The 24,282-nt window shown below is 34.2% G+C and overlaps 1 protein-coding gene across 11 annotated transcripts in view; it reads left to right on the top strand.

Annotated features, from left to right (window-relative positions):
* The window catches only part of LOC141450812 (contactin-2-like), a 346,236-nt gene that overhangs the window by 309,948 nt on the left and 12,006 nt on the right, over positions 1-24,282 (top strand). For 10 of the 11 annotated variants that reach the window (XM_074121640.1, XM_074121641.1, XM_074121638.1 and 7 more), the window contains 4 exons: positions 1,295-1,472; positions 20,285-20,545; positions 22,495-22,685; positions 23,601-24,270. In XM_074121640.1, coding sequence (XP_073977741.1) covers positions 1,295-1,472; positions 20,285-20,545; positions 22,495-22,685; positions 23,601-24,270 — 1,300 coding nt within the window. Of the gene's footprint in view, positions 1-394; positions 616-1,294; positions 1,473-20,284; positions 20,546-22,494; positions 22,686-23,600; positions 24,271-24,282 lie in introns of those variants that run through there. The other variant, XM_074121642.1, reaches the window with a different exon arrangement.

The following is a 24,282-nucleotide window of genomic DNA, read 5'->3' as shown; positions in this document are numbered from 1 at the left end:
GTTTACAAAAACATCAGGCAAGAAAATAGTAAAAATTCCATGGGTTTGGGAGAAAAATAGAAGTTCTAGAGAATTATCGATAATTATATTTACCTTTCTATTCGGTTTCTCATCAGTTTTGGATTTCTGTCCGTCTTCAGTAGTTGCATTAAAAACAATAACGATTTCCAGCAAGATAATTGAGTATTACCAAATAAATTCGCGCCCCCTCACCATATAAAATATAACTCCAACTTGGCGTTTACCAAAACATTACCTTTACACAAAAATGCCTAAGAAAATGCTATATTTAAATTCAGTTTATTTGAATATTAAAATAGAAAAAAATCATGTTTATTAACATTTAAATATTTGTAACACACAAAATGTAACCTTGTAACCTTCCTCACTCAGTTAGCAAGTACTGTAGTGAGTGAGAAGGCGTCCCATGTTAGTGGAACTGAGCTTATTCTGTACCTAATAGATGAAACTATTTTTGAAGATGCGATGAAAATAAGAAACCGATCAGAATCATACAAACAACCTGCGTGATACCACGGATAAAATCATCGATATCATCCAGAATTGCGGACCCAGCCTTAAATGAAGTATTTGAAACCACATAGTATTTTCAAGGTATTATTACATACACCTCGTGCTAAATAAAGCCGTAAGTAAAGTTTCTGGTTATCATTTATTAAGACTCAACCATTTTTTTTTTTCGCCTAAAGTGAAGTTATAGTTGAATGAACCAGAATACATGATAAGATACTTCTAGTCGTAAAACTACTTTTTCATGATCTTTTGATGTATGAAATATTGAATTATGTAGGTCTCTGTGTTTAAACGCGTCATATACAAAACATTTTATTGGACAAGTTCAACCCATTCGCTTGATTATTTTACCTTTTTTTTTTTGTAGATGTAGTAAATAAGCTGTATTTCTTACATCTTAGTTCTTCATTAATTTTAATTAAATAATAGGTGTTATAATGTGATAAGCCAAGGATGTTCTTATAAATCTGATTCAAATATTAATTAGTCTAATAATTAACTTTAGGTTAATGTTTGTAGTGCTTTAAATGAAATGAAATTCAGTTTTGGGTCCGTGAAAGATGGTGAATGCAATAAAATAAAAGAAATAGTATACAACTTACACAAATTTCAAAGTTTTCTTTCATCTTATATTGTTAGATTCACTGAAATATGTAGAGTTTTAAATGAAGCGTACAAAACACTTAAGAATAACAAGGAAATTGTTCAGCACTCTCAAGTGTCCATTTATGTGTTCTAATTTCTTAATTTTTGTTTCCAGTTGAAGCGATTAAAAGTGAAGAAGCTCGAGATACACGTGAAGGTGAAGATGTGACCCTGGAATGTAGGTTTTCGCCTCAGCTGACTGCCATGCAACCCGCATACTTCTGGGTTCGGACTAATAGAAGGGACCATGACAACGTAGCCATACAGGGCACCCCATTGGATGTAAATTATAGGTATGTAGATTTATCAATTCTGTTGGACATTAATTGTAATGGGTAATTAGTAAAACTGAAGCTTTTAAGAAGATAGTGCGTCAAGTAATAACAGAAATACCCGTTAATTTAGAAAGGCTTCTTAAAGCTTGAGCTAGGGAAAATACAACGCAGCTATAATGGTGGCCTGAGAATGATGCTAACATTGGCATTAGAGCATCTTCAGTTCTCTGTCATTGGAGAAGAATTATTGAAAAACTACGTTCTGATGCAATGTAAAAGAAAATGGTTCCTTTGAGTCATGCATGCGAACAAATTTCTGTTTTACAATGTAGATTTGATAAGAGTTAGAAGTTGGGTTACGAAAGGTGTTATATATAGTTAGCATCAATCGTGTGCGGGCGGGTACTTTTAGGAGTTAATAGGTAATAACAGGAGTTAGGTTCAGTGCATTTGGAAGGCGTTTAATCCTTAAAAAAGGTTTAAATCAGCCATTTACAGTCTACATTGTAATCAAGGATTCCAGGTTTACTATTATTTAAGTACAGATCTTTATCTTTACATTTTTATTTTTTTATTTTTGTGTAAGCAAGGAATTTAGAAAGAATCAAGAATTCTTTCATTTTTAGGATATTTTCTGGGAATTGAAAACTATATTTTAGGGATTTACTTCTGTACGTGCTTTCCTACTAGGTGCCTTTCTCTGGGTTGCCTTGCTCTAGTTTTTTTTGCTTGAGTTCTCCAGTAGATCTTCCAGTAATAAATCTGCCTTAGTCACTCTCTGACATTCTTCTCCAATGCATTTCTTTCTCTTTATCATCCACCCTAGCTCTCTGTGTTATAATCTTTGTACCGAAATTATTTTTCCATGTATATTTCTTTGACGGTACTCATTTTAGCATTGCATTTGAAATTATTTTTGTTTTGAAATAAAAGTTCAAAGAGCACATGAATTTGAAAAGTATCAGTTGAATTATTTATTGCATTAAGAGATTTGAAGTATTATTGTTTATAAAAAGTAGTTGAGGTATTGTGAAATAAGTTATTTTTATTGTTGGAAATTATTACAGTTATTTAATGATTTGAGCTTGAAAAAATGATGCTTCTCTGGTAATATTGGTAAAAGAATATCACATTATGAAAAATTTAATGTCCTCTCAAGGAAAAAAAAATCATCGAGCATTACAAAATTATAAAATGTCCACTTTCTCGACAAATTCGAAAATTATGCGTTTATAGCGACTTTTATGGTGCAAATGAGGTTTAGGGTTCTCTCTAAGGCTTTTTGTGAAATAATTGTTATTAAAGATACTTTATTTTTATGTATTTATTATTATTGATAATTTAAGACGAATCAACATCTGTCAGTTGCTCCCCAGTGCTTTTTCCAGTGCCGGCCTCTGGACAGTTTTATTTCGTTACAGGCAACACTGTTTATTACCGAACAGTGAGCTGTAAGAAGCTCCTAGGAAAAACAAATTAGAAGGCTAGCAGCTAGCTACAAACCCCTGGCATCATCGCGTGGTAACCCAGTATGCTAACTACTGAACTAACCTTTTATTATTTTCTTAATCACTTTATTATATATATTTTCTTTTTATTTAATAATTTACGGTCTTATTTATTGTTTTAAATTAAGGAATTTGAATTTGTGCTCTGTTTTTCTATCTTTTATTTTCGCTAACTTAATTTCTTTAATATAAATGTTTTTATTCATGTCACGCAAATGCTGTAAATCTCAAAGTGCCATCTCACCCTCTCTTTCTCACTCAAAGCAGTTTGCTTTAAATAGGTTGTGTAAAGTTCTGTTTTTCGTAATTTTATTCTTTTTTCCTTTCTTTTTTTTACTCGTTTTTCTTCCAAAAGAATAATGAGATTTTCCATAAAATTCTCATTTATATTTAGTTAAAGAGTTAATTACTTCTGTAGCGTATTTTTCACAAAGTACCTTTAAAAGAAATGAAAGTAATTTAAGCTAGAATGACTTCCGGGAAATGAGATTAATGGAAAAATTAGAAAATTCATTTATAGGTCATAAAATGTATTTAAATTAAATATAAATTCTATTATTTTAATCTGGTGTAAAACGTGCATATGATTTCATGTTATCTTCCGCTCCTTCACCATATTATTTCTCAGCGTTGCCATCATTTCCCCGCAATTGTGGCAATTGATTTGTTGAAATAAATGAGTTGCTTTTTCGAATAATAGTTACTGTCTTCTTGTTTTGCATCCATTTTGACTGTAATTTCATTGTTGACTGGTTTTAGCTGCCTATTTTAGGGTTATTAATAACCACCAAAAAGCTGTTTTATTTCCTGTGAAAAAGTGGGGCTCCGCCTAACCACTGCGAAGAGACTTATGACTACTGCGTCATCTTTGGCTCGTCAGCACTGAGTAAGGATTTGACTGTCCAGTAGAAAGACAATCCCCTTAGTTGTTGTTATAGTGGAAATGAGAATCTCTCGTACCTGTTCTTATTCATAACACGCTTCAAGGTCCTTTCAACCCTGCTTTGTTTATTGGTTAAGGATGTCCTCTTTTATTTAAGAATGAAGGCGCCACAGTAGCATAGCGATTAGAGGCTAGATCCACAAAGTTTAGATGTTCTGTTGTTCGATTCCTAGTCTAGGCCTAGGTTTTTATTTATGGTTAATGAAAAGTATGTGTGCTGTTCGCTGCCGTTTGCGACACCTATTTAGGTTGCTAGATGTAAAGCTTACAAGAAGATAATAGACATTACTTTACTTTTACTGTTGGAATGTTCAATCAAAAATGCAAACTTCCAAAAAAATAAAAATTCTCAACCTTTTCTTCATCTTATCCTCAAAGTGTGTCCTGCAAAAGGTCTCGTTCTTAGTAAGCCTCTAGTACCATGACAGTTGTTCTTTTACTTTTATCGTCTATGTTTGTCATTCTCTTCAGAAACAAATCCTTTGTTATTCACAATTAGTCCTCCACAGCTTCGTTCTGTCTCTAATTTTATAAAGTGTTATTATTTATTGTTATTATGATATTTTGTTATTTCTTTGTCCACTCGAATATCAATGAAACATCTTAGACGGCCTCTCTTTCAGTTTAGAAAGGCATTTCCAGCTGTATAACCTAGTTGTACAGAAGATATTTCAACTATAAGTTTGGGGAAGGTTACACTGTAAAAATACAGAATGTTGAATGAATAGGTAGTTCTAAAATAGGTGACGTAAATGTTTCCTGACCAGTACCAGTAAGTGGATAAATCTGAGCCTTGCGAGTTCTTGAATGTCTCTTTTCTTCGTGCTATACTGGAGAAAGGTAGATCAAATTATGTACATTCATCCCTACACTTTTCTATGACTATATTTTATATTTTCTGTAACTGAGAGGGAGAAAATATGGGAATATTTTTGTTTCTTATTATTGATTAAGCTATTTTGTAAAGTAGATTTTAAATGGTTGAGCAGTATAGTTTGGCGACGGTAAAGGCCGATTGCCAGATATCAGAATAGCAGTAAGGTATAAAAGAAAGGATCAGCTGAGTGGTTTAGCATACTAGATTCTAACGCGGAGATCCCGGGTTCGAAACCAGCTGCTGGCCCTTACATTTTCTCTAGGAGTTTCTTACGGCACATTGCCTTGGTGATGGGCAGTGTTGTCTGTAACGAAAGAGCACTGTCCGGGGAGGTATGGAGTGCACTGAAAAAAGCTCCGGGCGCCAATAACCCGTCTATGTTATAGCGCCTTGAATACAAAAATCCAAAAAGTAAATTAAAATAGATGTGGTAGTACTAGAGGTTTATTTCTTTATAATGCTGCAGACAGCCTTACGATTGTGAATGATAATTTTCTTGAATTAAGAACTGAACTGTGGGGAACTATTCTCCAATTATGGAGAATTTTGCTGCCTGTTCACAATACTACTCTTTCAGGGTGGTTTCTTGGAGCGCCCAGATGAAAAGCTGTTATTGTGAATGGCTAATGCGGGCGGAAAGATGTTATCGAGTTCTCTTTTTTTTTGTATCTGGCATGCCACCATCACAACCGTATTTAAGGCTAGAAAGTAGCAGTACTTCTGAACATTGATTTCTTGAATTTAGCGGTAACTTGAAGGCATTTGCCTTGAACAATAGTACAAATTACAGTTGAAATTCTTCAAGGGCTGTAGTAGAGAAAATCGAAAGAGGTTGCCTTGTAAGATGATGCCCAACATAGGTATCAGATGTGTTGTTGAGAATGGAATCATAACCTAGTCCCTGTAACCTCCTCGTAATAACGCCACTACTGAGAAATACGAATAGAAACAGCTGACTCTTGTCTAATGGCGACTAAAGACTGTGTAAAAATGCCTTATTTTAGAAAAATTATAACATGAATCTTTTACACAACAATTTTTTACCTTCTTTTTTTTAACAATTTCTCAAAATTAATTTACATAATGAAACAATTCTAATATTTACACCTTATAATTAATTCCTTCATTTTTTCCGTTCCTAGAAACTGGAGGAGAATTACACTTTGATGAAAGACTTTTTTTTTATTTTTCGCTTCTCCTCTACTTAAGTAGTGTTTCATTAGAACAGTCCAGCGGAGCGAAAAACAAAGGGAAAAAATGGGAGTTAATAAAAATCATAAGTTTCGTGTTACTTTTGAACACCTTTTCTGTGATATTAAATTATGTTTTATTTCAACAACACAAACTGCTGGATCTAATTTTTAATAATATCTATTTAAAAGATTTTTTTAAATTTTTATTGGAGGAAAAGCTGGGATGGTTATTTAATTTAATTAAACAGAAGTAGCATTAAAATAACATTTATATGACATTCAAAGTTAATAATTAATGAAACGGAACTGTTTATTGAAGTTTAATTAGAATTTAGAGTCTGTATAGTTGTCTGTATAAATTATTATCTCTCTAATATTTAAAATATACGCCATTTGATTGAAAATATATTTGTTTAAAATTTAAAATGTTTGTTTTGCTACCATTTCTAATTAAATGAAGTAAATAATAATTTAACATGATTTTTAAAAATCGTAAGGCATTAGATTACCAATCTTAGCGTGTCCTGTTGCCTAAAGAATTTCAACCAGAGAGACTTATTGTACCATACTTCTGGGAGTGTCAGGTAGGTTAAGCCTCTTTACAAGACTAACCGGCGGCTAATCTTCTAGTCAATTTTCTGATATACTCTCTGCCGATTTCAATGGGTTCCTTCTAGATCTCTCATCTCGTTATCTAGCGATTGCAGCGCTGCCAAGCGTAGGTTTTGATAGGCTGTTTCATCCTCTTTCCTAACACATTCTGCACTGGTTTTTCAATTCTGTGATCGAATCTCTTGAATCTTATTGAAGTTCTTTTAGTCTTAGAAGGTAAACATCTCTTCATTTTCAAGTCAAGTTGTTTTTCTGTATTATTTCTTTTGGTGTTTAATTTTCTGATGGCGCAATTAACCATTTGTAACAGAAGTACCTTCTACCACTCTTTTAAGCTTTAATGGCGAAGGTTGGAAAGAGGTCCTTTGGAAGAGCCTCCCAGTCTTTGTTTCTTGAAAATGAAGAGATGTTTACCTTCTAAGACTAAAAGAACTTCAATAAGATTCAAGAGATTCGATCACAGAATTGAAAAACCAGTGCAGAAGAATATTTATACTCCTGCCGTATCCCGCCTTTGGCGTACTGAGAGATGTTTTATTCTGACCAATCTAGCTACTGTATTCCGTCAAGTTTGGCTTTTCATAGCCAACGTAAAACCCAGCCTAACATTTAATATTTGGCTAGTCCTTCAAGCTAGATGTTTTTTTTAATAGTTTACACTGTAACAGTGCTCTACCCTGTCACCACATCAATGTACAACGGCGCTCTAAATATTTGAATGGCATTCAAGCTGTTCCATTGTCCAGTTAACTGACTGTGTTGGCTACCCTGAAGAAGAATCCCGGTTAGAGTTAAATAATTCCTTAAATCCGGCCAACTTGAAATTATTTCAGAATAATCTAAAGTTCGATTTATTGGATGGAAAAATGAAAATTGTTCCAATCTACCACTTCATAATTTCAAGTTTCATAACTATGAAGAACTTGGTTATATAAGTAAATCGACAGCATTTATTTAAGTTGAGGTAATAAAGAAGTTAAATTGAAGGTAAACTAGAAACCAAAGTAGAGAAGACGGAGTCGGAGGTACAATGGTGGATTGCGAAAGGGAACTATCCTTCTCCCTCTGGATGAAGAAGAAGAACTCCCTTCTAGCATTTCACCTTCAGTTCAGGATTATAGTGGGCCTCCTCGCCCATCATCCCAAGAATAACACTCCATCTCCTCCACTTCATTACCTCATCAAATCTGAGTGCTTGCTATTGTTTACTCCCCCTTCGCTTCCAGCGGCAGTTCCCCGAAGTTGGTTAGCAATAATCGCTGGTGAAATTTACACCACCTTGAAATAACCATTTGCTGACGTTCATTATTTGTCGTTCGCCATTTTTAGATAAATAAACCACTTTCTTTGATTACTTTTCTTTTTTTATAATTATTTTTATTCATAATATTTTATTCACAAGCTTGTTTTGTTTAATAAAACAGAATTATTGTTAAAATGATTAAGAATTGTTTGATAAAGAAAAGACAAACTGTAGGAAGTAATAAAATTTGAAAAGAAATTGTGTAAGAATTTTGGGTAAACAATTTCTATGTACATAAGAGCTATATTAATTCTGAAAAACCATTTGTTTTAAGTAAATAAAGAAATTATTGTTTTGAACTCTTTATAATTTTAACAGTTCATTGAACAATATTTTTTTATTTACATTTTTCTATATACTCGTATATTTGTTGCAGAACTTTTTTTTTAAATTAAGAATTGGTTTGAATTTGTTGTAGGAAACAAGAATAACTTGTAAAATCAAATTGACTCATCAGCCACAAAGGTTTATTGTACGAGGGTCGTTTGAAAAGTCCGTGCAAAGTCAGAGAGATAGCACTACTGGCGCGTATCGAGGTTATGTTTAGTTAGTAGCATCTCTTGGAAGAACACACACCAAGTTTCAGCCAGATCGGTCTATTTCTTTTTGTTTGGCATTCGTTTGAATCGAGGAAGTCGAGTGATTTTCAAAAAATGGACGAAAAAGAATTTCGTGTGTTCATTAAACACTACTTTATGAAAGGCAAAACGCCTCAGGAGACTAAAGAGAAGCTTGATAAACATTATGGTGACTCTGCACCTTCGATTAGAACAGTTTATAAGTGGTTTCAAAATTTTCGGAGTGGCCATATGGGCACAAGTGACGCTGAACGTTCTGGACGCCCCTGTTGAGGTTAATACTCCAGAAATCATTGATAAAATCCATGATGTGGTGATGGATGACAGAAGAGTGAAGGTGCGTGAGATTGCTAGTGAATGAACGGGTACATAATATTTTGCATCAACATTTGGACATGACAAAGCTATCCGCAAGATGGGTGCCGCGATTGCTCACGCTTGACCAAAAACGAAATCGTGTGAAGTGTTGCAAGGACGGTTTGCAGCTGTTCCAGAAGAATCCGCAGGACTTTAAGCGTCGTTTCGTCACTGTGGATGAAACATAGATACATCACTACACTCCTGAGACCAAAGAACAATCTAAACAATGGGTTACCAAGGGGGAATCTGCGCCAAAAAAGGCGAAGACCGTTCCTTCGGCCGGAAAGATTATGGCGACTGTCTTTTGGGATTCGCAAGGAATAATCCTCATCGACTATCTGGAAAAGGGTAAAACTATTACAGGTGCATATTATTCATCGTTATTGGACCGTTTGAAAACCGAGCTGCAAGAAAAACGCCCACGATTGGCCCACAAAGAAGTCCTTTTCCATCACGACAACGCACCAGCTCACACCTCAGCAGTTGTGGTCGCAAAATTAATGGAAATAGGGTTCCAACTCGTTTCACATCCCCCTATTCTCCAGACTTGGCTCCCTCGGACTACTATTTGTTCCCCAATATGAGGAAATGGCTGGCGGGAAAAAGATTTTATTCAAACGAGAAGGTGATTGCAGAAACGAATGGCTATTTTTCAGACTTGGACAAATCCTATTATTCGGAAGGGATCAACAAACTAGAGCAGCGTTGGACGAAGTGTATAAGCCTAAAAGGAGACTATGTTGAAAAATAAAAAAGGTTTACCCCAAAAAATTAAGTAGTTTTTATTTTTGCACGGACTTTTCAAACGACCCTCGTAGCATTCCTTTGAAAGGTCTAGTACGATGACTAGTCGATTTTGCGATATGTTCTCCTATGGTTGTCCTAAATGCCGAAGACTGCAACGCAAATGGGGAGACTATTTAATTCTTTTGCTGGAGATAAATCAACCCCATACCTTGAATATAAGAGGCGTATTGTATTGATTGACAACGCTTCTAGTTCTGATTGGAAAATCTTGACATTTAAAGTATTCTATCCCACTTTTTCTCTGAAGTGTCAGAGGCCTCTTGACGCAAACTAGTGATTGCAACGTTACCCACTAAAAAAAAACCTCTTGTTTCAGGTTGTTTTCTCCACGGTACCACCTTAAGATATTTCTTCGTGAAGGTGGCACCTCGTATATTACTCGCTACATTCTTATAAACGGATACTTCTTATCTGTGGAACCTCTCCATATCCTTCCTCTTCTTCTTGAACATCTTAACATTGAAGGCGATGATATACCAGTTTTCTTTGCACCTCAGCAAAGTTTCAATAACTCCTGCAACGTCCATAATGTTCTTCCTTTCCGCGAGCCACTTCAAGCAAAGTTAAAGAGTGGTATGTTCAGCTTCGTCTCTGGACGAGTCTCCGAAAAATACAAGTATCATTAGGGCGTTTCCCCCATGCAGGCTAAGTATTCCATAAAACAGCCATGCCCTGTCCAGGATTCGGAGTCATGTAAAATAGTCGACCTGACCGAACTTCCATTGTGGCCAATACTGGTGGTTCTGCTATCAATATGGCCGTCCATCTTCCCCGGCTCTCGTTGATCCTCTGCCTTAAGTGTGACCTTAGTCAATCGCAGTTAACTAACCGAGAAACCCACTCTTACAGATTGTTTCCTCAGTCGGCTTGGTGTACTTTCTTCTCTGCCATTTCAAGATAAAAAGTAATATTTGATTAGCACATTCATAAAATCTTTCCAACTTACAGAAAAATTAAAAAAAGAGAAAAAAAATCATATTTTTTAAGAAAAGAAAAATTAGTTCAGTTCATTAAAATTATTTGAGAAAATTTTTAATTAGACATTATTAAAATTTAAAAGAAGTTGTCAGTTAACTTTTCTTGCTTACAATTATTATCAACTTCTTTTTGATGTACTTTTTTTCCCACTTTATTACTTCCCTTTTTTGTTTCTTTATTAAAAAATTGTGGGGGTAAGATCGTTATTTTCTGAAATTAATTAAAGAAAAATAGATTCGAGTTAAGGAATTGTGCAGTGGTCGTAGATTTTCCGGGAAAGACTATCTAACTGCAGCATAGACAGTGAATAATAGTTGTAAAATAATGTTGAAAGAAAGAAAAGAATCGCATAATCACAAAAAGTTGCGTTTAAATTTTATATTTCGTAGGATTCGGCATAAAATAAAATTTTGGATTCAAAAAGTCACCAGAAAGAAATGCTTGTTTTAGAAATGTGCAAATATTTTAAATTATTCCCGTTTGAGGAAGTCGTAAGAGTGTCGCACCAACATGTTTTTGATAGAATTTCCCGAAAAAACGTTTAATTACTTTCTTCTTTTTTTTTGGTATCAGTGTTTACACTATTAAACAATCAACAACTTGTATTTGTTTTTAGCAATAACTGGCTGGTAGGTTTTTAAATATTGTAATTTTTAATAAACTCTACCAAAGAGGAATACACATAGATGATATTTGAGAATATTATCTCCTTAAAATAGAGGGGAACAGTGCAATATCTCGAGATCTCATTAAACAAACTTTTCCCTTTCTTTGTTGTAATTTTATTTTGTAATCATAACTATGTGTTCAAAAATCCTGCGTCTCATTACATCTCCTACAAAGAGGAGAGACCAATTTACCAATTCTAAACAAATATGACCTACAAATACCATGGTTTACTCGCATTCTATTTATTATGGTAACAATTCTTTTGCCAAAATAACCATCTTTAAACCATACTTTATGGTTAACCTGTGGTACCATGGTTTTGTAAAATAAGCCCTTATCCGAATTTTCAAGTTTCCACTGCCATTTTTCCATGATTCTTCTTTTTACCCAGCCTTTTAAATCTGATGGTGGAAGATGGATCGCTAAGTATTCACCAGAACTACTGGCCTCCTTAGCAAGTAAATCTACCGTTTCATTGTTACAAATACCACAATGAGCTTTGCACCAACCAAAATTAATGTTCTTTCCTTGATTTTTCAGATTTAAAAGAGCTTCGGCAATGTTAATTATTAAATGATTAGCTGATGCCAACTTCCAATGATACAGGGCATCTCTAAGACGCTTCTACCATCACTAAATATGGTGATATCTGTGGCATTCAAAGTGTAAGAGTATACCATAACCTGATGAATGGCGATCAGTTCGGCTGGAAAAACGGTAGAATAGGCAGGCAGTTTAAACATTTTTCTTATATTGCTATTAGGATCAAAATAGGCACATCCCAACTCATTATTTAATTTGGAGATAAATAGTTTAGAAATATCATCTAGTTTAATTACTTCAACGGGTTTTAAATAATTTTTTTTTTCTTACCAAATACATTATTTTCAAAAGAACTCGCAAGTGTTGGGTAAAATTAATATAAAATGTTATATTCCACACATTCCCATAACGAGTGAATATGTGACCAATTTTCCGGTGGCTAAATAAGTGGGAAAGTGTTGTTAGCCCATTGGGCCAATTACTCTGGGTTCAGACCACCGAGTACTTTGCCACCACCGCCTCTCCACTCACCTTTCTGTGAACACCCTCACGGACTCTGCCCATTGGTATATCCTAACCGCTGTGCCTATCTTAACCTTAATCGACTCTTGTTTCCATTCAAGTACAGGCTCCTCACCCCTCTTCTCCAGCCAGTATTCCCCTTTAGCCACTTCTCTGCTACCACCGCCTCCTTCTAAGGTCGGTTCTGCCCTTTTAGCCTTGGAGTGTCTTGTTGTATATTTCTGCTTGGCAACTCTTTTCATTTTCCAATAAACCATTGTTATTCCATTGATCCTTTACCATCGTCATCGCCAACAGCCATTTTGCTTTAAAACTATGATCAATACTGGATTCTTTTATTAAGCCAAAGGCCGCTCAGTTGGCCCAATACTTATATTTTATCAAAATATGATTAAATTTTAACGTAGCGTTGTTTTATCTAGCTAAAAGTGATTAAAAATTCAGTGTATAGATTTAAATTAACGTTTCAAATTTTTATTTACTATTAAATTAATTTAAATTATTACTATTTTCTCAGCAAAATCATTAATTATTATTTAAGCTTAGTTATTCACAAATTTATGACAGTAATGTTCAAATAGTTTTCATAAATTAATATATATTTTAATGTACAATTTCAATCTGGCATTAAAAATTGTAAAATCTTTAGTAGGTCCAAATATCTTGTAACATATTTTCAATAATTTATACACATATTTTAGGGAAGGGAATTTGAAATTTTGGTTAGATCCACAGTGCTGGATAAGTAGCATGCATATTTCTTTGTATTCTCGGAGACTTTTATCCAAAATTACAGGGCCGATTAATCAGTTTGGGGTAGAAATTTCGACTTCACTTATGTTTCCGTCTAGCCACAACACTTACTGACTAAGTAAGTATTGCGAGACAGTTACGTAAGTGAAGTGAAACTCACCATACGAAACAGATTAATCTCTGTTGATGGATGAAGATTGGTAACCAATCAGGGATACAATAAACATGCATGTTACGATGGATAAAATCAAAGATACCTTCTAATTACACTTACTAATCAGTGTTGTATTGTTTGATAAAAGTCTTCTAATATATTTTATCTTGAATGGTACTTCTTAAAACGCAACTAACGGATATAGTTGAAAGATTTTAAATGTTTGTATAGATAGGCTTTTTTACGTTATACTGAGAAAAAGTTTTTCTTTTTTCAGAAAAAAGAATAAAATAAACTTTTCTGAAAAGCTAAGATACTGAAAGTACTTTTGGACGAGTAAGAAAGAAAAGAGAGTATATTTCCACACAAGGCTTATCCTGCCAAACGAAGCACAACGAAGTACCATTTGTCACTCTCTATCAGTTCAGTAACTAGGTGCTAACCGTCCAAGTTATCACTCGATTGGTCAACATTAATCTCAGATGAAAAACTACAAAAAAGAAAAGTATAAAAACTTCTTTTAGTTTAGTCTATCTGCTACTAACAGATATCCGGCTATATCTCAAGTATATACAGTAAAAATTTTATGAACTCAATAAACCTTGTGAGAGATAAAAGGCCTGAGATGATATTTTAGCCAACATTTTCTCCACAATGAAAGAGAGAGGAGGAGATATTTCTTTATTATTATTATTATTATTAGTGTTATTATCATTTGCGAATTTCCCGATGATAGTTCCAACGATGTCCCATGAGAAAATGAACATCAAAGGGCCCTTTCACTCTTTTGAATAAAATTGATTGATTTAAGGAAGCTTTTCCAGGGTACCTTTGTACTTTGATTGGAACTACTTGAATCCGTCGTTGTATTCAATTGAAACATTATTACTCGTAGAATCCCAAGTTTGCAAAAATGTTAAAGTCTGTTGCAACAGAAATACAATCGCTTTAATGAAATTGTGCTTTCTGATAGAAATTTGAAAGTCCCAATTTCCTTTAGTATCCCAGAACTCTCCTTAAGTCAAATCATTGTCCTAAGTATGTAATAAAACATAAATCTGCAGGCTATTATGTAGAAAAATAAGAATATAATTTGATTACTGTACTCTGCACTTAACTGGGAGGATACCCCAAATGTCCTATGGGATCTGTAACATGTTCTATTTTAGGTGGAAATAATGGCTGCCTCATCTACTCATGATACCCTGAAATACTTGGATTCGATCAATCCACGACACCTAATTGGTAGTTATACGTTAAGCCCCGCCTGTAAAAATAGGCGATTACTTTACTTTTACTCCGATTGAGTGGCAATGGGAGTGAGCCGGACGGACGGTCACTGGGTCTGACAAGGATCTATTCTAAGCCATCTTCCCAGTTGTTCCAGTGCTGGGTATCATGCTCATAAGTAGGCCTCAAAACGCTTGAGAAGCGCCTCTCGACGCTGAAGGCTTTGTGGGAGGCTCAGTGAGAGAAATCTCGTTCATGCTACGCCCTCAAATAAAAGAAAGGCCCAAGATGAGTGAAGAGGTGCCTCAAAACATGATTCAGGCAAGGAAATATCTGTCTTGACCACTATCAACTGGACCCAGCAGCCCATAAAAGCAAGCAAACGCTTCGGTGTGATACGTTGCACTCAATTGTAACTAGTTTATTCCACAGTTTTATCAGGCTTTGCAAGTAACATAGTTGTTGTCCAAGAGCTTGCACTAGGTTTTGATGGTACACATATGTGGTGAATATAATCAGTCAAATTGAACGTTTCAATGTACGGTTGGTTTCTCTTGTTGATGATTAAACGTTCTTAGTAAAATTCAAAGAAGAGAAAAGACTAATCAAGAAACAAGAAAATATCTAGCAGCTGCACCATTCACTATTATCTCCTTAGAGGTACCTTAAATATTCAATCCTGAAGATAGATTAAAATTAACAACTAATTAGTCTACCCTAATTTCAGTCTGACAATCTCACAAATGCGGGCAGTTCTGATGAATCTAGCCTTTTGTTCTTAGGGTACACAATGAGATAGAATATTGAAAATGTGTGTATACTGTCTGGGTCCACTTTGTGGTCTGATTCTGTACAAAGAACATCTCTGCTGTTATCTTGAGAAATAGCAGCAATAAAATAGTAATATTACCCCACTGTTTAGTACTGTTTCATCAAGTTATAAAACCATGGTAAAGCCGTACATCATCAATACTGACTGTTATAAAAGTTTTTATGATAGCTGTTCTTCGAAGCAACCATATATAACAGTATACTTATATAACTTTTTAGAACCATTTTATATTTCAATTTGTATAAAGTAAATAGGGTTGTAAGACGTAATTGAGAATTTAGGTAAAAAGGTGACTTATTATTTATGAAATTTGTGGTTAAACAAAAAATATTACATCGTCCTGCGATTCTCCGTTTATTTCCTACGGAAACAGAGTCTGAAATCTGTGCAAATGCAGTAATTCTACTTACAATGAATTGGAGAAAGTAACAAAATTTAAGAAGTGGGTCTTAATTAGTTTAATAAAGGAAAACAATTAGAGCTAAGCGTTGGGAATATTTCATAACAAGTTTAAAAAAAAAATCAATCAGTCAATGATACGTGAGAACACGTTAGATATATTTGTTTAAGCTAAAGGAAATATCAGCGTTGTCCCAATTTATGAACCGGTCAACATTGTTAGAATATCCTTTTCCAGAAATGTCAACATGTTTTGATATCTAAACTTATGTGTGTGAATTGTTTGAGTTTTGATACTAGAAATTTACCGTTCTCTCTCTTATGTTTCGTTACGCTGTGGAAAGCATAGGGAGAGAGAGAGAGAGAGAGAGAGAGGAAATGTGACACCTCTAAAGATGATGACAAACAAAACACTAGAAGAAGAAAAGAATGTAATATAGAATGTCATCCAGTTGACAAAAGATGATGGCTCTGTTAAAAACACTAAAGGAAAAGAAGGATTTGTGGCCTAGTTTGTTGAAGTGCGAGTAGTTTTTACACTACTTTGTTCTAGCGTATTATTGGGAAACAACATGTTATACTGGTGACCTAAAAAGAAAAAAAAAGAGGAGTTATTTTTGTAGACATCGAATCTTTTACCATTATTTTACTGTAACCTTTCTTTTTAACATCATTTGAGACTGAGGAATAACTAGGGCTCTCCTAATATATCCGTGAATGGTGGTTATAGCACGCAGAGCTAATTGTGAGGTTAGTTGTTTGAGCAGGAACTATTCACTTGCAGTATCTTAGGGTGATCATTCGAAGAAGCCCATATTTTTTCGGGCGGCTATCCCTGGAACTGTCCCAGCGAGGGACAGGGCTGAAGAGTTATTTACTTAAGGCCATCCAAAAATCCTCTTCTAGTGCAACTCCACGTGCTTACTCCGCCACTAATCTCTTACCCAGACCATGCTGAGTGCCCATTGAGTGACTTAGTCAAATCTATTCACGAGTACGATAAGTTCTGAAAACATTTCCACCGAATGGGACTGAGATAATTCATCTAATAAAGACACAAAAAAGAAATACTTTATTATTCAGTTATATTCTACATAATTCTATTAATAATATTCTACATTATTCTCTCTTTACCTTCACAGATTAAACTTCTTTAAAGTCATCTATCTTATAAAAAAAAATTTTCTACTTTTTATAAAAGTTTGTTGACATTATTGAAAAAAGGAGAACTTACTAATTAGAGGATTTTTAAAATAACGAAAGATATTTCTTCTTGTCTTTTTCATTTTATTACATTACTGAATTTCAGCACAGTTCTAAAAAGTTTTAAGGCTATTTTAATCTAATTAAGTCCAGGATTTTATTATATTCAGGCTTTAACAGAAAATTAAATTAAAAAGTATGTCTCAAGGAATTAAGATAAATTGATTTAATTGTTTAAATTATTTAAATTTTGATTAAAACAGAAGGAAGCCAGTTGTTAAAATTTATTACTTTCTTTGCAGCGCTGTCCAAAAAGAAAACTCTAAATATGATTGCTTAGTCATTAAATTATTATTAGAAATTTTATGGTTATTTATTTATAATAAAAGAAGTTAAAGGGTTTTCTTAGAAATATTATTAATACTTTTTTATTGGTTCTTATCTTTCTGGGGGGTAGGGGCAAAGTCAATTTTGCCCCGATAAATCTAGAATCGATTTGAATCAGTTAAAGATTCACAGCTGACCGAACTAATCGGAGGATAACCTTAAAAGAGGAAACAGCCAGAGCTCTTTGGCAACAACTCAGTGACGAGTGTACTTGGCCTCCCTGCTTTTCATTCATTATTCTCAAGAGATGCGCACCAATCCGTCTGTATTTTCTAGTCGATACAGCCCTGTAAAACTTTTAATTTTAAAAAAAAAAAAGATTCATCAGCACCACTTAAACTTCTGATGCCACTACTACATGCAGCTGAAGATAAATTAAAAAGAATTTTCAAAAAGTCTACGAAGTAATCGCTTCAGTAGGACACGTCTGATGCTTTGCCTTCTTTAACCACAGTCAGCTTTCCTTGCTGTAGACTTCTCACAAGGAATTCAAATTTTTGGAACATTAAAGAAATTAAATGGTCATTGTATGTGAAATCATTGAACAGTCTGTTTTCACTATCATAACCACTTTTGAGTTTTAGCCATAAGCCTATGCTGGATAATTCCAATACATACAAGATGGCACAAACATCATTCTTCATCTTCCTCTGAGTCCCCCCTTTTTTTTCCAACCATTTGCGAAGGTTAAAATATTTATCAAGAACATTCCACTGCGAGTCTGAGACCAAATTCATCCTTTGGCTGCAGTCTAAGTTCTTTTTTTGGTTATCTCTCATGCCATCCCATCGTTTTAATCTGGCTCCAGCACCATCCTCTTCTGCTCTCCTAATTCGCAGCAGTTGGCCAAATTACTATTACTTCCTTCCTTTAATACTAACTAGCCTCAGCAGGATTGATCTTTAAATTCTTCCTAAAGTGACTTCCTTCCTGATTTAGTCTTGCCGATCTTTTTCTCAGATATTGTATCGCGCTTTTTGTTATTTTTTTAAATTTTATATGCGAAAACAAAAATAAACTTTATGATTGGCTAATGAGCAATAGAAAAAGCTTTCTTAATATTTAAAAAAAGATACATTAATAAATAAATTTAAAAAATTATAATTCTCTCTTGGAATCGGACTAAAAACATTAATTACCCTAAAGAAAGGACAAAAAAAAAGTCAACAAATGACTACTGAATGTTCCGGTTTAACAAAGTGACCTTATGTTTCGTTTCTAACGGGACTATTCCCTTTTTTGCTGCTTTATATCCATTGTTCCAGCAAAGCTGGAAGCTAAAATTGGATGCAAAGCTCTCTTCGCCCTCCGTCTTATGAATATGCGCACAAACGAGTACATATATATTTTGCCTTTGTTCTAGTTGTCTCATAATATATTTTCTCTTTAGTACTAGAAATAATAAAGAAGTAAACATTATTCTAGTTTTTTAAAAAAAGCTCAACTTCTAATTTATATTGTTGCTGTCGGGAATCAAAATTCTGTAATCAAGAAAAGTTGAAATAATCGTTATTTTTTTGATGTCCATGGATGAATTTGTTATTCTTCAGAGGAATTTATACTTAATAATTATAAAGGTTCAATTTAATATTATTACGAATATAATGTGATACGTGGTTCAATTTTCATATAATTTCTTTCACCTTTATCATTACAGTCAATCCTTGTATCTCTCCCTGAGTCTTCCATGATCTCGTTTTTTGGAATATGTACTTAACATTGTTCTCCCAATTTCACCAACCTAGATTCCTCACCTTATCCTTTACCAAAGCTTTATACGAACTTAATTTAATAATTCGCCCACAACCCCAAGCAGAATAACAGCGCTAAAAACCAGCACAATCTATTCTGACGGAAGATATTTGCGGCCTGACCTCGTCTCAAGATACTATTTGTGTTACGAATTCAGCCTCTTATTCTCATAGTTTGTTTCACCCTTGGTTTTGTTCAGATTTTAATGAATTATTGAGAAAACATTCCTCTATAACTGGTGTAAATTGCAATGTTTTAGCGGTAATAGTTAATGAGTTATAGATGGATAAATTTTAGAGAAATTTCAAACCTTTGTACTTAACTTTTTAAACTATAAGTTTTAGTTAAAGAGATTGTTTTTAGAATTGGAAGTACATGGAAGTTCTATGCTATTTTAAAAATTTATTTGAAGGGGTATCTTGAAAGGACTAAAGACGTTTGAGACTTATCTTTAAATTTTCATTGCAGTAAAAATGCATTGTGCGCAGACGTTCAAAATTTGATGAAAATTATGCAGCCAGCGTTTTATTCTTTTTCCTTCTGTCTCTATAGTTCTGAAAACATGAATACTGTAACATAGTTGTTCCTTTCGTTAAAAGTTTTCAAACGTTTTTATTTAATATTTTGCCCTAAAATGAACAAATGTGTTCTCAATTTATGTTAATTTGATTCACAAATATCAAATAGCTAATTATTACAATTTAGCTCAACATACCGTATTAGTAATTATTTAATCAATGTATAGAGCTGTACATATTTACTGCCGGCGCACCTGGAATTAATTAAGTAACAAGATAAAAGGAGTTCTGTTTCGCTAAAAGCAGACTATTTAGAAGGCTACTCTCTTTCGTTTTATTGATCAAATCATGATTACAATAAGGAGAAAGCATTTTTTGAAATAGAAATGTCAGAAATTACTACACACTTCAGAAGCAAAATCTACGTTGTGGATGCCTTTCAACTGAGTAGTATCTGAAATGCAAATTTACTTTTGAAAGTTCTGAAAATTTGCCTTCTTTCAAATTGCTTTTATAATAAATTGTTCAATGAAAATTTGGAGGTTCAATAATTGAAATAACAATATGATTTCATTCAATATATTCATTTATTATATTATTTTGAAATAAAATTCATGTTATTTTGTTTTTTTTATTATTTTTTTTTCCATTTTTTGTTTCATAAATTATAATTAAAATATGATATTCACATAGTTTTATTTTTTTTCAGGCTAGACTTCCGCCCTGAAGAGGGTCGCTACGATCTGCATATATCGAATGTCAGTTATGAACGGGATGACGGTAAGTTCGAGTGTCGATTGAAAGTAAGCGGCAGTGGCAAAGATATACACTCCCAGGCGTATCAGTTGACAGTGCTTACGCCTCCTGGTCCGCCCAAGGTTGGGCCATCTTTGACACCCACAGCTACTGAGGGTAAACCATTGGAACTTACTTGTGCCAGTCGTGGAGGCAGCCCAGATCCAATTGTCAGGTAGATTTGGTGCATTATTTTCTAACTAATATTATCCAGCAATGCGAGCCTTACCGTACAAGTATTTTCGACATACGTAAAGAATATTTTTGTCGAAAACTCGTAAGTCTAAAATATGCACTGTCTTCCTTCTTACAAGAAGTAAAAGAATTTGAAAAAGCACTTTTCTGTACTTTTTCCCCATACTCTGCACTTTTTGATATCAGCTCAATCGTGTTACTGGACTTGATTTATAGTACCTCCTCTCTTTTACGTATTCCTCTTAGATTTTAGGCTAGTTTGCTGGTTAAAGTTGAATAATATTTTGCCTTTTTTGAGAAAAAAGTTTTTAATTTTTGTCTCATATGAAAAACAATATAACATTATCTTTGTTAGATTTATTTATCAGCACTAATAAACAAAAATAAATTGAACTAGTTCTTAATATTGGGTTGGTGCAAAAATAATGCAGGTTTTTGAACTTTCATCTTTTGTTTACTTCTGCTTGCCAAATAAACAAAGATAATCCTCCAGTCTAGGTAATGGATTATAAACAATGTTTATTAATGTTGTTTTTCCTCAAATATCAGTTTAGTTTGTGTTCCATTTTGTATGAGTTAAGACCTCCGATATTCACCATGTCAAAACAAGATTTTCGTCAAATTTATTTTTACGAGTTCAAACTTGGTCGAAATGCGGCTCAAACTGCGCGTAACATCAATGTTGTTTGGGGTGAAGGAAGCATCAGTGAATGTACAGTGCAGCGATGGTTCCAAAAATTTCGTGTTGGAGATTTTGATCTCGAAGACAAGGAAGGTCGCGGTAGGCCCTCTGTTGTTGATCACGACCATCTTAGGCCATTGGTGGAAGATAACCCTCGCAAAACCACTCGGGACTTTGCGAGAGAAGTTAGTGTTGACCACTCAACAGTCGTTCGCCATCTCGAACAAATTGGTAAAGTTAAAAAGCTCGACACGTGGGTACCTCACGAATTGACCCAGAGCCAAAAACATCGGCGTTTTGAAATTTGCAATTCTCTTCTGTTGCGCTACCAAAATGAACCATTTCTTAATCGAATCGTGACATGTGATGAAAAATGGATCCAATACGACAACAGGAGACGGTCAGGCCAGTGGCTGGACAAGGATGAAGCACCAAAACATTTCGCGAAACCAAGCCTGCACCCGAAAAAAGTAATGGTGACAGTGTGGTGGTCTACTGCAGGTGTTATTCATTACAGCTTCCTAAATACTGGCGAAACAATCACGGCTGAAACATATTGTCAAGAAATTGACAAAATGCATAGGAAATTGCAAAATCTTTGTCCAGCATTGGTGAATCGGAAAGGACCAATTCTTCTTCACGATAACGCCAGGCCACATATCGCAGTGCCAACTCTCAGGAAACTTCAGGAATTGAAATATGAAACACTTCCGCACCCTCCATACTCCCCCGATCTCTCGCCGACGGACTTCCACTTATTTAGACATTTGGACAACTTCTTAAGAGGAAAAAATTTTAGGGACCGAAGTGAAACCGAAAATGCCTTCCGCGAGTTTATTGAGAGTTTAAATAAAGATCTTTTAGAAACTGGAATAAAAATGCTTCTGACACGTTGGCCAACTACGTGTTGATAATGATGGAACATATTTTGAATAAATAATCTTAGTTTTATACAAATTATAATAATTTTTTTTTTTTGCATATAAAAACCTGCATTATTTTTGCACCAACCCAATATTTCATACCTTAAATCTCTTGAGAGAGATTTCCAATAATATGGAACACTAAGTGTTTGTAATGAAGATTTGACAAATACATTTTTAATGGTGTTCTATATTTCGGTTACGATTGGTACAGAAAAGTAATAAAAGAAGTATTTATTTATAAAATTATTATTATTGTTGTAAAGAATCAGACTTCACTAACTTGCCTTCACCTTTAAACTTATCTTCCCTTTTATAATGCAGGTGGTTCCGGGCTGGCCAAAAAGAACCTTTAGAAGGTGCCATAAGAAGTACCTTAGATCAAGGAGTAATGTCGTCTTTGTCACTAACACCGGATAAGGCGGACGATGGTGCAGTATTTAGATGTGTGGTTTGGAATAGAGCGATGCCTCCCGGTGCAAAATTGGAAACTACAGTCAATTTGAATGTCAATTGTAAGTGACGTTTTATATATTCTATTTTCTTTTTATAAACAAAACAAAAAAAGAAGCTAGTTTTACAATAAAATAAAGTGAGCAAAATTCTTGATTAAATAGAGCGCGACCTTTTAGAGAAGTAAAATTCCTGTGGGACAAATTTTTCTATTCCTAGGAAAGTCAGGAAACAGCAACTTCCTATATATTTACATTATTTATTTATTCATTGAACAGGTCATCGTGAGCTGGTATATTTCCATTTTCCTCACGCCAGTTGTTTGTGAAAAAGAAAAAGACTTCCTGGAATAAACGTTCCAATCCATTCCGAGCAAAAGAAATTTTTGAATTATTAAATTATAAATACTTGTAAAAAAAAAATGTGAAAGAAGAGTTTCTTTCAACGTGTGACAGACAAGGTTTATTTATTGAAAAGTCTTTTCCAAATAAATACTTATTAAACATCAGATTCCCAGTATAAAACCAATCCACAGCCGAAATTGACACGCTGGAATGTTAACCGTTTCAAACTTTTTTTTTTTTTTTGCTTTGTTGCTGTAAAAAAAGAGGCATCATTGATGTTGAGACCAGCTGAGGAGATAACCGGAAGGTTATAAAGTTGACTTAACTGTTTTTCGTTGTAACTGAACAATTAATTATATTGTAGTGGGTTACTTTAATTAAACAATTCTTCATCAAAGACTAATATCCGAGTAATATGAATAATTCTTTTCGTACTGTGTGCTTTAAATCCATTTTTTGAGGCACTCATCCTCAGATAAGTCTTGTTTTTAAATTATGCTCATCACGGTTTATGGTTTTGAATAGTATCTCAAACTTTCATACCTTAAAAAACACTTTACTTACTAATGGTAAAATTTTAAAACAGAAATAAAGATAAATAAATAGAATTAATTATAATGAATAATGTTTCAGATTTTCCTAGAGTGGATGTAGGGCCAGAAAATCCAATCCGCGTTGAAAGAGATGGAACAGCAGTACTTCAATGTAATGTCGACTCAAAACCACGTGTAAACAATGTAAGATGGATACGCGATGGTCGATTTATATCCACATCATTTAGACATACAATCCAGAGGGTGACTGTACAAGATTCTGGAAGATATAAATGTTCAGCTGATAATGGTTTAGGCCAGCCAAAAGAAGCGGAAGTCTTATTAGACGTACAATATCCACCGCAGGTTACCGTGGAAACTGGTCCTGGGATTGCAAGGCAACGAGAAGCTGAAGAAGGAGAAATGGTCACAATAAAATGCAATGTATCGGCTAATCCACCGCCAATTACGGTTGAATGGCTGCGAGAAGGTCGACCAGAATTCAGACAGAGTGGTGAACTATTAAAATTGCATAAAGTGACTGCCGATTCTGCTGGTACCTACATGTGTAGGGCTACTAACATATTAAATCCAACTACAACCACAAGACTGCGTAGTAACAGAGTAGGAAATGCTACGGTAACCTTGTTAGTAAGACACAGGCCTGGTAAAGCACAAATCACACCTGATAGACCGATAGCATCTGAAGGAAATGGTGTAACACTAACTTGTTCAGCATCACCTCCCGGATGGCCTACTCCACAGTATAGGTAAGCTAGAAT

The sequence above is a fragment of the Rhodnius prolixus genome, unplaced genomic scaffold (assembly GCF_049639745.1).
Source record: "Rhodnius prolixus isolate KJV_2025 unplaced genomic scaffold, Rpr scaffold_8, whole genome shotgun sequence".
Classification (NCBI taxonomy): Eukaryota; Metazoa; Arthropoda; class Insecta; order Hemiptera; family Reduviidae; genus Rhodnius; species Rhodnius prolixus.
Note: the sequence above shows the minus strand (reverse complement) of the source record. Positions and strands in the feature narration are given on the sequence as shown.